The 18,065-nt window shown below is 30.3% G+C and overlaps 1 protein-coding gene across 3 annotated transcripts in view; it reads left to right on the top strand.

Moving 5' to 3' along the window:
• Positions 1 to 18,065, top strand: part of LOC129966567 (putative leucine-rich repeat-containing protein DDB_G0290503) — a 206,199-nt gene that overhangs the window by 166,307 nt on the left and 21,827 nt on the right. For all 3 annotated transcript variants that reach the window (XM_056081022.1, XM_056081023.1, XM_056081024.1), the window contains exons 11-16: positions 536 to 737; positions 1,792 to 1,882; positions 4,780 to 5,002; positions 7,273 to 7,873; positions 12,727 to 12,869; positions 16,279 to 16,411. In XM_056081022.1, coding sequence (XP_055936997.1) covers positions 536 to 737; positions 1,792 to 1,882; positions 4,780 to 5,002; positions 7,273 to 7,873; positions 12,727 to 12,869; positions 16,279 to 16,411 — 1,393 coding nt within the window. The remainder of the gene's footprint in view (positions 1 to 535; positions 738 to 1,791; positions 1,883 to 4,779; positions 5,003 to 7,272; positions 7,874 to 12,726; positions 12,870 to 16,278; positions 16,412 to 18,065) is intronic.

The raw sequence follows: 18,065 nt of genomic DNA, 5'->3' as shown, positions 1-18,065 counted from the left end.
TATGTCTCCACGGTTCAAAAGCACGAGGCTTGTCTAAAAATTATCTTGTATAGAAAATAAAATTTAATAATTAGGGTTTCAAATAACTAAGATTACAAAAAAAGCAAAATTTGACAGTTTATGAAAAGGAAATTTTTTTAAAAAGGTATGGCAACCTATTTTTATAAATATACGTGGATATATTCAAGAAAAGATTTTAACAATTTTCATTGAAAGTTATTTCCATTATTAAAATAACAATATATTTTTTACAATAGAAAATTAATACATTAAATTTCGGGGGGGGGGGGGGTTTCCATCGTGAACTTATTCTATTCTTCATTAATTTGTTAAAAATTCAAAGATATCATAAAGAAACGCCTTCCTCTAATATCATAAAAACAAAATCGCTTTTATTTGAAAATTCAAAAGCTTGAAGTTTAAAAAAACTCGCACACAAATATGGTTATCTTAGCTTAATGCATTTCCTTTCTGCTTTTTAATGCAATGCTTAAGGAAGCTAAGACAATTTTACCTATCTACTTTCTTCCTACAGATTCACAAGCAACAGCTAGCCGAACTACAGCAGCAAGTCAATGACTCGCAGGCCGTGTGCAGCATCCTTCAAGAGCAGCTCAAAGAAGTCACCGATTTCTTGGACCAGTTGTTGCACATAGACATTTCGCCGAAGAACCTCCCAGCTCTGTCTCTCATCAAACACTACGGAAAGCATCTGAAAACACCTTCACACTCTCTGTGTGAGTAATGCATTTCAAATGTTTCTCTCATTTAAGGATGTTTGGCAAGGGACAGTGGATTTTGCTACAAGGACGTTTCGTCATCCGACAACAGTCTTGTTCGTGTTGCAAACAAGACTATTGGTCACTACTAATTGATGCTTAAAGATTAACTTCTACTTTTTAGATCTATGCGAGGCTTAAAAGCTCATAAATATAAAAGCTTTAGTTCATGCTGCTGGTTGGTTTAAAGTGTACTAAGATTGCGGGAATCAAAATATCACGTACTGTACCTACATTAGCAAAATCAATAGGTCTTCAAATAATTGATAAGCTACGCACAATTAATCTTATTATTGTTGGAACATGGACTATTTTCCTTCAAGAAAACTAGATACAATTTTTATACGTTTACATAATGGTAATCTATGTTTAAGTTCGTCATAGTTCTCAATCACTGAAACTGGATTTTTAAGCTTTAAGCAACTAAAAATGTGTAAAAATGGGTAGATAACGGCTTAATTTCAAATATCAAAAAGAAATGAATGATTCTTAAGCATCTGAAAAAAATGAATACTTAAAATAATAGTAAAGATGAAAATTAAGGTTAATCCATTTTAGCCCACTCCGGTTTTAAATTTTATTTTACTATCTTGATTTTATCATTTTCTTCTTTCACAACTAATTAAGAAACTAAACTAGAAAATATGCTATTTTGTAAAATGCTAACTCATTTTAAAAAATGTTAAATTTTAGTGAATTGACCAAAAATTAGAAAAAAAACAACATAATTACTTTAATATTTACATTGATAAAAAAAAGCTGTATAGGCTCTTTAGAATTTAATGCTTTCATTAAGAATTCGATACCATTTAGAATATCTCTGAGGATTTTTTATGTATTCATTTATTTGTAAATCTGATACATTTCACAATATCTGTTTTGTTTTAAAAAATATTTTGACAACTTTTTTATAATTGCGAAGAAATGACTGGTTTGGTTGCCACAAGTAAATAAAATTTTTGATAATAAGTTTTTGCAATAGTATCCTATAATTTATTTTATTTTTGAACAGCTAAAGAAAGAATAGCTCCAGACGGTGTATCGTCCAATAGTCAGTTAGATATGGAATTTTCGAGGCACGGCATGATGGAAGTGGATCAGATGTAAGTATAATATATTTTAAAGGTATATTGTGTGTGTCCTAAATTTTTCGACTGTTTTTTCTGAATATAAGATAATATGTAATGCAGGTAATCTAAATGAAAATAATAACTGTAATATCGTATGCGAAGCAATTATTGAAATTATTTTTATCAGGCCTATTCTGAAAATTTACATGACTAAATAACTATTCATCGGAAGATATTTTTTTAATTATTTATTTGTCGAGAAAAATCGCAAAAAAATAACACTCAAAGTGTATTGCTTTATGCGTGGTGATAAGATTAATTATATACATTTTGATATCAGAATTTTTTTAAATTGATTTTATGCTATTTCAAAAAAAATATGACTTTAGTTTTGTTTTACCATCTATTGTTTGTAAAGTATGGCAGTGGCGTTATACACAATAACACATTAAATTTAGTGTATAAGCGTTAAATTTAAACCCCTTTTCTTTAATTAAAAATGTAAAACATTAATTAATGTTTTTTAATGAATATTCATATAAATCTACATTATTCAAATAAAAATCGGGAAAAACAAACTAAAAATTCTTGCTGGTAAGCCAAAATGTGAAAACAATAAGTGAAACTACCCATAAATATAAACACATTCCCTGCCTTCCCTTTAATTTCACGAAAAAGAAAAAGGATAATGGATAGTTCAACTTTCCTATAATATATAACACGTTTAGGTTCAAAAGCAATCAGAGCCTGAATAATTTTTTATCTTATGGTTTGTCAGAAAAGGCTTGACAGCGAGGACAAACGATATTCACGCTTTTCGCTGTGCCTCATTCATGGAATTCACGAAACAAGGATCGTTCATGAATTGTCTGAGTTGCGCGTCTTAAAAAAATTCTGGCAATAAATTTTTCTGTACTTACTCAAAGCATTATTTGTGCTATGAATGTATAGCAAGGACTTTAGTTTTTTTGTGCAGAGGAAGCAAGATGGTCCTATCTCGTCCGACTAAAAGTTTACGAAAGTCATTTCTTTCGTCAATAACCATGTACGTATTCGCACTCTGTAATCGATCACTCTTGCTATTTTATGGTACTGATTGGCTCTGCTCTCCCACAGGAATAAGATTAAGGAGAAAGTACACAATTTCAGTATTCATTGATGTTCGTGATGTGTTGTCAGTTTGCCTAGTGACCTTAATATCCAGTATTGCAACAACGAACTTGTTCTGTTACACAAATTTTAAATCAACAATCGAAATATCGCTCTTCGAAAGATTACCATGACCCACTTTGATTTAAAGGACACAATATATATAGCGAATTTGATGATTCAACAGTAGTCTGTGAGTTAGCATTAAAATTGTGAAATATGAATAGAGCTATTGCCTGAGCGTACTCTGAATAATTCGGATAAGTGACAGAATTAGTGAATGAAAAATCTTAAATATTTTATATAAATAAATAATTTATACAATAAATAATTTATACTTTAAATATTTTATACAATAAATAACAATATAATCCGTATCAACGGATCAGGCTATTGGCACAAGATATCGTACAATATTTCTACAAGGCTCCAAATATTCTAAGTGCCGAATAATATCTTTACGATATCGTAGAAGTATCGTTAATAGGCATATTTTTTTTTGTTAATAGGCATAATTACATTTAGATAATAAGCATTAATACTAATATGCACAAATGTTATGAATTCTTCTTTAAGCTCTCAAAGTTGTTGGAATTTGATGCACGTCAAAGATGTTTTAATTTATCTCTGGTTGTCGTTGTTATAAAAGAGCTCTTAGTCATTTATTTTCAATAAAATTAAACAGAAATATGATTTAATTCTTAATATATAATGAACAATTACTCCAATTAGAATAATCATATACCAACTTTATCGTGCAATAATTCTATATTCCCTGCATTTTATTCACAACACGTCTTTAATCCTTCTTTAAGATCTCATTTTTACAAAACTGCTTTCCCCCTTAAACTTTGAATTCCATACATAACGCAATATTTTTATTTTTTACTGCGTAAAAGAGATGATGCAATGTTTCATGTTTTCATTTACATTGGAATATTAATAGCATTTGAAGACCAGCTGATCCACCAGAGATATTGGTTATATTTAATTTCGCATAAATCGTTTGGATATAACTTCATATCAATGATTCCGTCCAACAATCACATTAAAACCGTGTTATTTTAATTGTCTTACATATGCACTGTTCTTTGTGTATATGAATTTTTCTAATTAAGACCAATCCCATGACATCCAGAGCGTTAATAAAAATTTAAATATTAATTATAGTCTATTTTCCAATTTCCGTGGTATGGTTGGTCACTTCACTTTTTTATTCATTCTTTGCAAACTACGCAAATCTTAAACAGAGTCCGGTTTCTTTCTTTCAACAATGGAAAAAAATCATACGATTTTATATATTTCGTGAAACAATCGAAACGGTTTGAATTTCAGTTGAACAATCCAATTTATTGTTGGAAATAAGACAAAAAAATATTTTTAAAAGTTGATCAAATTGAGGAAAAATTTCCCGACAGTAAATTGGTACCCTTAAATAGAAATTTTTTTTAAGTTTTAAAATGGTGCAAAATTTATGTTGGTGCAATAATATTTCCAGAAGTCATCCCGGGGAAACGTCAAAATTCAACTTAATTTTAATAGGTTAAAATTTTTAAAAAATCGTTCCGAGATTCACATTCCTAATTTTCAAAATGTATAGTTGTCAAATTTGGTAGCTGTAGGTTCAAATGGTTTAACCTACAGAACGCCAACACACACACACATTTATCTTTATTATTAGTAAAAATAGTGATTGATATTGTTCAGTGGCAGGAATAATGCTCTCTCTTAAAAATATTTATTTACGGTATTTGTGATTAATGTAATTATTTTGTGTTTAGAAATCAAAGAAATGAGAACGAAATGGCCGCCTCTAATTACGAGCTTGAAGTGCGCCACGGCAGTTACGAAGACCTCAGCTACTACGACCAACAGCAGTTCCAATTCTTCGCGGCGCACCGCTCCCTCTCGGCGGAGAATGTCAGGGAAACCAATGTTCATTCAGTATCCATGATGGAAATGCAGAACTCGGCGAAAGAGAACTCGGAACCAGTGCCGATATCAGTGAGTTATTATATCAAGATTTATCTATTTGATAGATGGTGGACCCGTCTAGAAAAACTGTCATCCTGTGAACAGTATCTCGGATATTATTGTCTCAGATTAACTGAGGAAAGCTTTACTTAAGATATCTCATGTACTTTGGCAAATATATATGTAATGATCTCTTAATCTAATTTAAACCCTAATTAATTTCCTTATTTTTTATCTTAATTTAGTCCATATTAACATCATTCTAAAATGTTCTCCTATTTCCTGATCCAATTCCTCTTTTTAATTTAATTAATTCTATACTCTCACTATAAAACTGCTGAATTCAGCAGGTTCTCACGCTCTGAGCGAAGGGATAAAAATCTTTAATGGTTGAAACATTCTTTTAAAGATCCTAAACTTCCCTTATTACACGTGTCAAAGAAATCTCTATCAAAATTTCATGGTAAAACCACTGAAGGGAAAATGTTTGGTCTCTTCTGCTCTACTGTCGCGATGTAGACTGACGCATCTTTGATGATCGTTTCTTATACAAATGACGCCTCCCGGGATGGAATAAATCGAAGTAATAAAATTTCAAAATGTTTGTTTATTGCAAGTATATATCGTTGTGTTACCTTGATGCACAACAAAAAAAATTCATTTATCTTATTATTTAATATTTTTGACGATTTCATTTTTTTCATTTTTTAATGTTGTGCTCTCTCTTGATTTTGGCAGGATTTTAAATTTTCGAATAATAATAATATTTAAACTATTATAAAATGTAAAAAAAAAATCTCAAATGTCTAGAATGCTTTAAAAAATATTCTAATTTTTAAATTTAAGATAGTATTATTTTATATTTTGTTTCAAACTAAGGATTACGCAAAAAAATTCTGAACAACAATAACAGATTTTGGTATTTGCCACCCCACCCTAGACACAATGCACAGTATTGGGCTTCTCATTTAATAAACTGATCGATTTAGTTTCAGATTTAAACACATTTTTAACTTAATATTGTAGGGTTCATATTTACGTTACATTTTTGCAGTAGCTTTATGAAAATGCATATATTGTTACTATTTATTTATAATGAATCATGATGTGTGACATTCACATCTGGAAACAACGTTATTTAAGCAAATGACAGGTGATTGTAAATACTCGAATAACTAAAAGAATGGAATGAAATAGATGGAGGAAATTTATCTTATTATTCATCACAAAATTTATTCTAATATTTTTAATAGAAATTTTTCTATTTTTTTTTAATATATAGAATTTGTATTTTTTACAAATCTGTTTATTTGACAAATAAGCAAATTGCCTTTTATTAATCAACTTGTCACCAGAAATCCAGTACTATAAAACATTAGTGTTTTTGCAAATTGTTTGCGTTTATTGAATGTACAGTTATATCCGTAGCACGATATTTCATGACAAAAACAAATCTATTATACTTTTGCCGGATTTACAATTGGCCGAGTTGAAATTGGCATGCGTTGAAAGGCTGAAAAATGCTGTTCGGTCCATGGTAAGTACTCGTCTCAATGGGACAACAACATGTCACCGTATTGTATTTTTTTTCTTTCTTATTGCGCATGCATTTGCAGAATTTGGCGGTTTTTGTTTGTTTGTTTTTTTTTGGAGTGAAAAATTTGATCACTAATCATAGATTAAATCCAACAATTTTTGCTCTTTGTTCTTTCTGATGCGAGGTTCTGGATTTTTTCATTTAATTCGCCATTTCTTTTCTATAGAATTCCAAATTTAGATATTTTTACCTTTTTTTTTTATTTTACCATGTTATTTTGTGTAAATATCCATCGTTTTAATACGATACGCAGTGACAAATAAAATTTCACGGACGCAAAAACGGTAATTCATAGTCAAGTATGGAATGCCTGAATCTATCTTATGTAATTGTGGCAAACATAAATCTGTCCCTTTCTGCGTATTCGCTGCCTACTGGCCGAGAGTGAAAACCCGGCATTATTATTACGAGCAAGTATTTTATGATAAAGAAAATAAAACAATAAGTGGTTGTTTTTCTTTATTATCAGATTTTAATAAAAATGCAGGTTTCCTTTTTTGTGGACATTGTAATTTAATTAAAAACATCACACGAATGCATATAGTAAAAAGCTTATCAATTTCAAAAATCTTAAAGATAAAAGTTTAAAGATCTGAAGATGAAAGTTAAAAACTAAAGTTTACCAGGAAATAACCAAAGCAGATCGACATAAGAAAATATGCTTAAAAAGTCATTAAAATAATTCGCATTCGTATGCTTCTAGGTATCCGTTCAAGGTGCCAGTTCCGACAGTGACGAAATCATCTTGCTACTGAATGACAGAGAAGTTAACAAAGAAAACACATCCAGCGAAGCCACCAAGCACACTAAAAAATTGTCGAGACCCGCCGTCGTGTCACCCCCCTTTCCCAGGGGACTGAAAATCACCGAAAACTACGGATCGGACGGCAGTATCAACACCAGAGAGAACTCCAACAATGTCATCGAGAGGTCGGTGAGTTTTGGAAGCTTCAGTGATTCCGTTCTGATGTCCTACGAGCAGTCCGAAAGAGGTGCATCAGATGAAAGCAGCGGGATGGTGAACAACAGGTGTGTCAGATCCATCGACATGATGGACCTCATTCCAGTTGGCAACGCAGAAATGAAAGGAGTCTTTCTGTCCTCTGATTCTGATATATGGTCTGAGCCAGACACGACACTCTCGCGTCAGCGGATGGGGCTCAACGTCGAAGAGACCTCAGTCTCATCTGATTACTCGACGACTTACGTATCAGATGACCTTCAGAAGAAGAAAGTGTGCCCGCAGAGTAGATGCGAGTCGAGGAGAAGCAAGCACGTCCTACATATGCCAACCAAAAAAACAGGTAAGGGAATATTCTGTGCTAATTCAAATAGATTTAGAAAAATCCTCTTGACTGTTTTGCGTTTTTCGTAATATAATTACAGTGGTGGCCAAAATTGTGGACACTTTTGAAAATCGTTATGTTTTTTTAACTTTGTATGCTTATAGAAAATGTTATATTTAACAAAATGCCAACTCTTACATATCATTTTAAAAAGAATTTAATGCTGATTTCAATACAAAGCAAATATTAAATATTTGCAATACAAAAAAGTTATTCTTACTTTAATCTGAATAACAGACACATTGATGAAATGTATTGTAATTTCTAACTTTCCTGACAAATCACTGTTCTTATTCCGGGAACTAATCAAATATTAATAACTGCTAGCAGAAGCTGACATCATGTTTAAAGTTGGAACAAGGTATTATTGTGCATTTTTCTGCAGAAGGAAGACTGTTTTTTATGTAATCAAAATTTAAGTTAGAAATTTTGTTAATCATTTTAATATATAGTTTGAATTTTTGTAAATATTTCTAATATTTAGTTAAGAAGCAATGACATCAAATAAAAGACTATATTGGACACCTAGAAAGAGAACTAAGATTAATGTGTTACAAGAAAGTGGTATTTCCTATGCTGAAATTGCAAGACAGATGGGTGGATCAATGACTGCATCTGGAGTCCGAAAGTTTTGTTTACGATATCAGGAGACAAATTCAATTAAAAACAAAGCAGGAAATGACTGAAAAAGGTGCACCGCGTCTTCTGATGATAGAAGAATAAAATGACTATATCTCCAAGATAGAAGAATGCCATCAGCGGCCAATTGAATGATGCTGGCATTTATGTCAGTTCAAGAACAATCAAGAGAAGATTATTAGATGTTGGATTAAGAGATAGACATCAACGAAAAAATCCTTATCTCATTTTACAGCAGTGTATAAAAAGATCACAGTAGGTAAATGAAAGCATTAATTGGACCGATGATCAGTGATCTCAAGTTATACGGAGTGATGAAACAAAGATTTTGTTATTCGGTAGTGATGGCGAAAATATGTAGGACATAGAATAGGCGAAGAGCTACATCCTAACTGCATTCAGATAACTATGAAGAACTCAGTTAGTGTTATGACTTGGTCATGCATATCATCAGACGGTATTGGTCTCCTTCATGTTATCTATAGGACATTAAATACAAGAAAATACAATGACACTATTCTGGAGCTAAAACTTATACCTTCCGTCAGTGATCTCTTTCCCAATAATACATCATTTATTTTTCAGCAGGATTCAATTCCTTGCCACACATCAAAAATATCGAAAGCGTGATTTAGTACAAAGAGCATTACATTATTATCATGGCCAGGAAACCGTCCTGAAATCCAAATTATTGAGAAAATATGGCACTGTTTGAAAATTCTTGTACATATGAAGCGTTCATCAAATAAAAGATAATTAATTGAGTCTATAATTGTTTCCTGGTATCAAGCGAAAAAGAAGGAAGAAAAAACTGTCGTCAGCTCAATGAAACATCAGTCTGAAGCTGTTATAAAAAATAACGGCTGCCCTACTATGCACTGATAACTCACTGCAGTCATCAACATCTAATGTATCTCGATAATTATTGCAGCTCAACTTTTGTGTACCGTAAATATTTGAATTCTGCTTTTTGTATTGAAATCAGCATTTAATTCTTTTTAAAATGATATGTAAGAATTTGCATTTTGTGAAACGTTACATTTTATATAAGCAAACAAAGTTAGAAATAATAAAAATTTTCAAAAGTGTCCACCATTTTGGCCACCACTGTAAATGATTATCTCCGCTTCTGGAATGAGCTGTCTTACGGATTCAATTAATAATTCACAGAATATTTAAGATGTTTGAGGTAAATGCATGATTATTTTATATAATTATAATGTTTCTGATGATTCCATTACTAGTTTATAAATTACATTCAATATTCCGTATGACGCATGTGCTTGTGAGGGGTTCATTGGCTAGATTCCAGAAAGTGAACATGAAGACAAAGCGTGACACTAGATTATTGAAAAAATTTCAGTTATACATAACACAAAAGCCACAAACTTGTCTATTCCGATCCGTCACTAAAGCATGCGGATTAAATCTGAGTACAGGACTGCAGTGACAGTATTGGGGCCTAAAGATCATTACCGGTCACGGTATAACTCTTTCCGTGGGAAGAAAATCCCGTTATCGGTGGGAGGTATCTACCCGATTGGCGAGAACCACCCTCCATGCCGGAAACTTATCATCTTCATATATGAGGTGCCCCCGCCCTTCCGTTGGAAGACATAACACAATAAATAATTAACGCAAATAAAATGAATGTTACTGGGGAATCTCAAATAAGTGGTAACATATTCCCTTACGTTATTGAAATCATTCATTGCAAATACTTATTTGCATTGCATCAAGTCGCAATTTGCTCCGACAAATTCAACTGTTGTCTTTTAATCCTAAGTTGCCAGGGGAAACGGATGTTGCATATGACATTCGCACTTTCGTGGCCAAATCAAGCGAATTCAATAGTTTTTTTAACTATTTTCTACCCGCATTTACCTCATATTAACTGAATTTTGAAGTAAAAATATCCCACTGGATTTATTTTTATTTTATTTATTTTTGAGGTAATAAGAGGAATTCGAAAATATTTTTTGTTATTTTGAAATCTTAAATTTAACTGCAAAAACTTTTTAAGATTATTTTTTTCGATAATTTTTCAAAAAAAATTCAAAATCTTTTACTATCTTACTTTTTATGTGTGTGTGTGTTTTACATAATACGAAATGAATATACTTAAATTTATGCTGCAAATTAAATTAGGCTGTAACAAATGAATGGCATTGAGCATTGAAACGTAGTAAGTGTCAAAATTTACCTGGAACTTATTTTTTCACTCTTCTGCGAAATTTACAATTTTGCATTTACAGGAAAGTTTTAGCATTGCAGGAAAGTTTTGCATTTACAGGAAGGTATGTTTGAAAACGCATCACTTGGCGAATTTTTATTTTTCGTTTCTAGCAGAAAAAATATTGTTAGTGATTGAATATATTTTGTATGAATAAGAGTCTTTAGAAACGTGTTTTTTCATTTTAAGCAATTACTGTTTATCCACGAATTAAAATACTGATTTAAAGATAAAAAAAAATGTCTACTTCATTTATACAATATTTTTTTGCCTTGCAAATTCATTCCGTGTGTTTATGAAATTATAAAACAATTTCCTTTTCCTACTTCCCCTACTTGCTTCTTTTCCCTCCTTCAGCTTTCAATTTACATTCCAGCTTCAGTGAAGAATTTCTAAAGCTTTATTATCTCGATGAAACTGTAACAGAAAATGATAAATCTGCTCCATGTGTGATAAGAAACGATAACCAAATACAGTTCGATTATTATTTTTCTGATTTATATATGACTACATTTCGTTTAAATAGTTCAAAGAAAAAAAATCATGTTGATAGATAGCAATAGACATGCTCCATTGGGCTTGTCTCGTGATTGTATTTTCATCCGAGGTGACTACGTTTACAAATTTGTCTTTGTTTATGAAAATTTTGTAAATGTAGATTAAACTCCAAATATCATAATTAATAAAAAAACTTTTGTAAATGAGAGCTAACAAATCTGCATTTGTATGCTTTCGCAGAAACTTTGAAAAACTACACCTGCTGCATGGATTTTTTTTATTTCAATTTGTTTGGTTAAAATTTGCAAAGGATTATAGGTTATAAATTATGTGATAGTTTACAATTCAAAAATAAAAATTGCAATGTTAACTTGATAAAAATAAAGAATATTTAACCAAGGGATAATATTAGCAACTAACCACCATTGGCGACCAGCTTGCTCACCCAGAATACTAGTTTTTCTAAGAGTTAAATTATTGAAACGGATTACATTTATTGAAATTTCACCTTACTATTTAATAAGACTCGGAAAGGGTTTACAACACATCACATCTTAAACAAATTAAATTATGTATTTATTGCCTTTTAAGTGAGTAATTCAGTTATTTGATGAAATATCTTATTGTAAAAAAAACAGATTTTATACTTTAAGAATGCGAGCCATAATGATTGCCTGTCTGGCGACGGTTAAGACAAATTTCCTGTTGTCTTAAGCCTTCAGTTTATTGCCATAATCGTGATTTCATTTATATTTATCTCGTCTGGATAAATGGGGGTTTTGATGACACGGCGAATCCTTTTACTAGTATTTCTTATAATATTTTACAGGTCTGTTAATTGGCTAAGTGAAGCATTGAACTAAGACAGCTGTAAAATTGTTCAATGAAAAAATCTGAATCTACCATTTTTTTAACATTTGACTGTGTGCCATTCAACAATGAATGATAAACTGTAAGTAAGAATTATATATATATATATATATATATATATATATATATATAAGAAAGAGAGGGAGATTATGCAAAAAAAAACTGCTTTATAGGTTATGTAAGACACGCCAATTTTAGCAACTCCGCTTTCCTAACGGAGAGTGAGAGGGAAGACATGGGGTGAGGGGAGGAGGACTGGAACCTTAAAGGAGAGGGGTGTTCTATAAAAGAGGGTTTGTGTTTTTTCAAATTTTATGTTTTACTTTTTTGCTGTGTCCCAGATAAAAATGTGAATCAAAATTTCGGACTAAATTTTGAAGTGTTGACTGTCTCTACTGTCAAAGGGGGTATTTTACAGGCTAAAAATTAATTTTAACGTGCAAATTTTTCTACAGGTTTCGTACTGATTACTCAGATTTATTTTTCTAATAAAACATTTCAGTAGAACGATTCGGAAAACATTTTGTGTAATGAATCCAGCATGAATGACTCATCTTAGTTTTCTTTTTAGCTAACAAGATGAAACGGTGGTTCGAAAAACTTAAAAACTATCTCCGCATGTTCGAAGAAGCCAACTACCATCTGACTGATGAAATAAACAACTTATGCGACGTACGTAACCAAATGACGGCGGTACTAGCTGCTGAAGAGAAGGTAAATTGAATCTTATTAATACAATGGTAACAGACTGTGCAATGTCTCTTAACAGTTTTAAATATTCTTCGACGTTTTCTTGACAATTAATTTGTCAAATAACTAATCTTGTTTTTTACTCATTAAACAGCAGTTTTCATAAGCTGTGTCAAAACTAACATTTTTTTAACAAAATATTTCTCTAATTAAACATTTCTCTTGAAAAGAAAGGGTATTTATTTCTTCTATAGATAGGTTTTTTTATTTCATTGAGTAGTTTGTTATATAATTTCAAGTCATACAAAAGTGATAAAATAAAATAAACCAAATTCATAGGGAAGATTATTGATACAAATGAAATGAAGCAAAAAATAAAAAAATGAGCATATTTGTGAAAATTTAACTATTTTGTTATGAGCCTCACAGTACGAATTGTTGCTGCAAATCAGTTGATGAGATTTCAGTATAATTGTTTAGCTGTTCATTTTTTAAGGTCTTATGGATTTGCGTACATAAATGGACAAAATTGCAAATTGTCAACATAATGACCAAAAATTAGTTAAAAATGACTAAAATTATAAAAATGCTATACATATACAAAACAGAAATTGCAAATATGAAAATAGCGTCGAAATGTTAAATCACAGATACAAAGAAATTCAAAAGCAGGATCCTTTGGAATGATTTCAACAAATCAATAAATAATCAATTCCAAAGATTCTGAATTGAATGCTGGGCTATAAATATTTATAAAAAAGAAAGGAAAACTAATATTACCATAAGAAAAGTAATGAATTAAATATAATCTGAAAACAAATCAGTGAAAATTCAGTTGGAGAACTATATAAAAATGTTTCTTACAGTTGCAAAATGTTATATTTCTTCGATTCAAAATTTTCTAGAAAGCCTTTTTAAAAAGACAATATACTTTTAAAAAGGCTTTACGTATCGTTACGTAACGTATTTGTAATGTTGCTTTCCTGCTCAATTCATTTTAGGGTAAGAAAGAAAGATTTACAGGTAACTGTAGCAGTGAATGCCAAGTGCCAAATAATTAAAAAAAAAAAAAAAAAAAAAAAAAAAAACTTTGGTTTTGGCTACGAATTTGCCGACTTTGGGGACAAAAATAAATGTTCTCGGATATTCGCGAAACTCCATTAGAATTCGAGTTCCAACATTTATTTTAGAACATTCGATGCAATGTTACGAGAAATATAAAACCAGAATCGCATAGATAAGAGGAGGAACAGTTGAATCGGCAGCGTAATCCAATAAATTCTCTCTTTGGAAAGCTAATTTACAAAGCGTAAATTAATTATAGCGTAAATTAAAAAACTTAGCATTCTTAAATAACTTAAAGAAAAAAATGGTTTATAATATATTGGAAAACATTATTTTAAATTTAAATTTGTCATGTTGTATTCTGTTTGACAGTCCCATAAAATAATAACTTTCAATGCCATATTTATTTGCCTACTTCCTTATTATCTCATTATTTGTCAAATGGTTTTATTGGTAAGTAAAGAAATCATTAATTAATAACTATACTCAATTTCTCTGTATTTTATTACTGTACTCGCTTTTTCTATGATATATTTTACACTAGTTGAAATATGATATTTGTTGAAATGTGAAAACAATGAATCTATGAAATAAATTGGACAGTTGTTAAAAAATGAACCTCAAGCAATGAACTGTCTAGGGCTGCAAAGTGTCCAAATCAGTCATTGATTCTAACCAGATCACAAATCATTTTCGGCTAAGAATTCTTAAATCAAAGATCTAACTTTTCGAACTACAAAACTAATTTAATGACTTGCCCTTCTTTAGATAAATCTTATCATAATGCAAGATGACAATCTACTTGTTTATATATTCTTAACTGAAATTTCTTTAATACCAAATCTGTGTTCAAATTACAGATGAATAAGATACACATTGGAGCGTGTCTTTCTAAGGTGTAATTAACTCGAATGTCTCAAGTACTAAGTATTATACTCAGCAGGAAAAAAAACTGTAATTCAAAGACTGATGACTCCTTCCATCTCAGCATCGTTAAGGAAAATTATCGCAAGCGCATAAATATTCTTTTTTTGTCTCACATTTCACTGTCTACACGTTTTTCTCCATTTAAAGATATTCTTAAGTACGAGATTATTTTTAAAAATTCTCATTAGATAATTGAGTGAAACTGTCCGATGAAATAAACTCAATTAAATCTGCATGCTAATTTTTTTCAGCGTCTTATATAGTCAGCATTTCTGAGAAGACCCGTTTTAATTCTAGAATTTCGAAATTCTCTTTCTCCCTCCTCCTAGGCATTCCGTAAAAAGACGTTACCATGGTAACACCCCAATATCGATACTGATAAGGGTTCTCAAACACCACTAGGAAGTGGATTGATTGAAAGATACGGGTGGAAAAAACGAAATAAACAAAATCTTTTCTGACAACATAAACCCAAAGCTCTAGATTTCATTCCCAATGAGTTACAGCAAAAAGAAAATGTGCTTTAAATTGTTTGTCTGCGTCCCATCTTGAATAAAATATTCTTAATTCATTCAACAAGATCGTCTATAAATGTAACAAGGTTTCTGAAGTTTCAAAAGTAATTAGTTTGAAACAAAATGAGATTATTATAGCTTTTTATAAGGCATTTAAATGGGATCTTCCTGATTTGTTCATTTTTAAATGTAAAACAACAGAATAAGTTTAATTTTCAATCTTGGAGTAAGCGTCATAAGCGCACACACTACATAATATAATGCAGCTTTATTAAAATAATTTTTATATAAAAAATTTTAGATGTTTTCTTTTTAGGATTTTATAGACCTTTCAGGAATTTGAGAAGCACCACATACCAAAATAAATAATATTTTTATATGTTTTTATTTTAAGAACGAAATAAAAATTTACTTTTAATACTTAAAACCTCAAAACATTTTGCTTGAAAACAATGCCAAATATTTAAATTTCTGCCTTTTTCAACAGTGGAAGAAAAACCTCTAATTTGATACCAAATAAAACTTGCTTTTCAATGATTGTACTATTTTTTTTTAATTTGTTTCCAACAAAAAAAAACCAGCCAAAGTATTGTCTTTGAATTCTACCCTAAAAATGTTAATTTTCTTAGCAGCTAATAAATATTATTAAAATGATTGAGGGTTTGCAGCCATAAAGATATTCGGACACTGAACAAGACTTTGGACCAATGTGTTCGATAATTAAGTTCTAATTATCATTTGATATTTCCAAGTCAAATAATATCACTTTAAGTCAGATTATGTAAAGCGATTTTACATCATTTTACTGCTGTATTTTCATTCAAATTCTGATTTTTATCAAATTGCTTACTTTCTGTTTATAATTTGGTTATTGTTTAATATATTTATTTAGATATTTACTGGAAAGCATTTCTGTATTTTAATAGATTGAAAATCCTGATGCAATACTCTATGATCTAGCGGAATACATACGTTTAAACTTCTTGATGCAGAAAAAATTAGAGAAGTCGATCCATTTTAACCGCCAGCTCATAGATGTCTTCCAGAGAAATATATCTTGTAAGTTCAAAGCTATTTTGATAGATATTTCTCATTTCATAATGTGATTTCGTTTGATTAGAATTTAGCTTTTATTTCGAAAATAAATGTGTTTGTTCTGAAATATTGTGTAATAATTTTACTTACATAAATATTACCAACTAGACATTAATATTCTTTTGAGTCAGAGGTTAAAATATAAAAATGAAGTGAGAAAACTTGGCAGTAAGTATAATAACATTATTTTTTGTCTATTACTAATTTTGTATCACTATTTTCATTAGTATTCTGTTTATTACAAAACGCTTTCAAGAAAATTAGTGGTTCCTTAATGTAGAAAAAAAAAAAGATATAAAGTTTATCACTTTTCTATCTTTTCTATATTCTCTATCAGTCAGTGAACTTATAAAAATGTGATAATGAAAATCATTTTATAATGAACAGCAATGCCAATACTTATTAAAAACTCTTGGAAATATCGCCATTATCTTAATTCAGTAATATTCGGCGTTTTTCTGAAGTAACGTCACCTTCAGATGTCACTTCTAATTTATCGTTTGGTTTCTTATTTTTAATTAATTAAATTAATCTCGTGTCACAAAAAGTTTCGAAAATATCATTTGATGTTTTCGAATTTCTTTTCATCTTTGTATTTTTATAACGATTTTTTTATACTTTATATCTGTACATTTTAAAATAACCGTTCATTTCTGAAATGTCCATTACTATTTTCAGATATTTATTTCAATTTATTGAAAATGTTATTAAAGGGTTTATTTTAAATTAGTTCACATCTTGAATACTTTTACTTTCTCTGCAAATCTCTAATCACCTAGATTAAATTTAGATTACAGATTGAGAAAATATTAAAATGGCCTTTTAAAACATCGATTTTGATAGAAAAATCTGAACGTTCTGTCTCCCTCCCTTTTTCCTTTTTTAAGACATTTCAAAATTATTCTGATTCTTCTCGACTTCCCATGGGTCTATCTACTCTCATTGCTTTCTGTCATTAACGATAATTCTGGACACTATACATTGTGCAATACAACAAACAAAACAATCTACAAGATTTCTGGAAGACACAAATAAGTTCTCAAGAAAGTCGAAATCATGTAAATTAAACTCATGTAAAATATGTGAACATCCCTTGTGAGTTTTATCTTCCACTAATAATGTAGATTGTTTTGTTCTCAAGTTTTACTATATCATGTGTAATGTCAGAATTTATTGTTAATGACAGAAGGCAAAAAGATTAGGTAGAACTGGATAATAAGCAACACTAGAGATCGAAAAATATCAAAAATCTGATTTTTAAATAACTTTATAGAGGGGACAAAGAAATACAGGGTACGTCGCTTGTAATGATCATTTTGGCTTGAATCTTTAGTGATCACTACATTCGAAATGTTTTTAAAATAAAAATAATACAATTCTTTAAATATACAAGGACAACAAAAAATATCATTCAAATCCTTTCATTGTAATTATAAAGAAAAAAAACGGCACTATCTCTCTCTCTCGTTTCTTGAGTGGGCACACCAAATCCCTCACCTACCAACACGGCCGGAGGATCTTTGCTGAATGTCCTTGGTGCAAGGCAAATCACGCCTCCCCCAATCATATTCTTAAATGTTTAAATTTTACTATTTTTGAGATTTTAAGGGATCATCTA

Source organism: Argiope bruennichi, chromosome 4 (genome assembly GCF_947563725.1).
Source record: "Argiope bruennichi chromosome 4, qqArgBrue1.1, whole genome shotgun sequence".
In the NCBI taxonomy this organism is placed as follows: domain Eukaryota; kingdom Metazoa; phylum Arthropoda; class Arachnida; order Araneae; family Araneidae; genus Argiope; species Argiope bruennichi.
The sequence above is the reverse complement of the archived record's forward strand: the minus strand, read 5'-3'. Positions and strand labels throughout refer to the sequence as shown.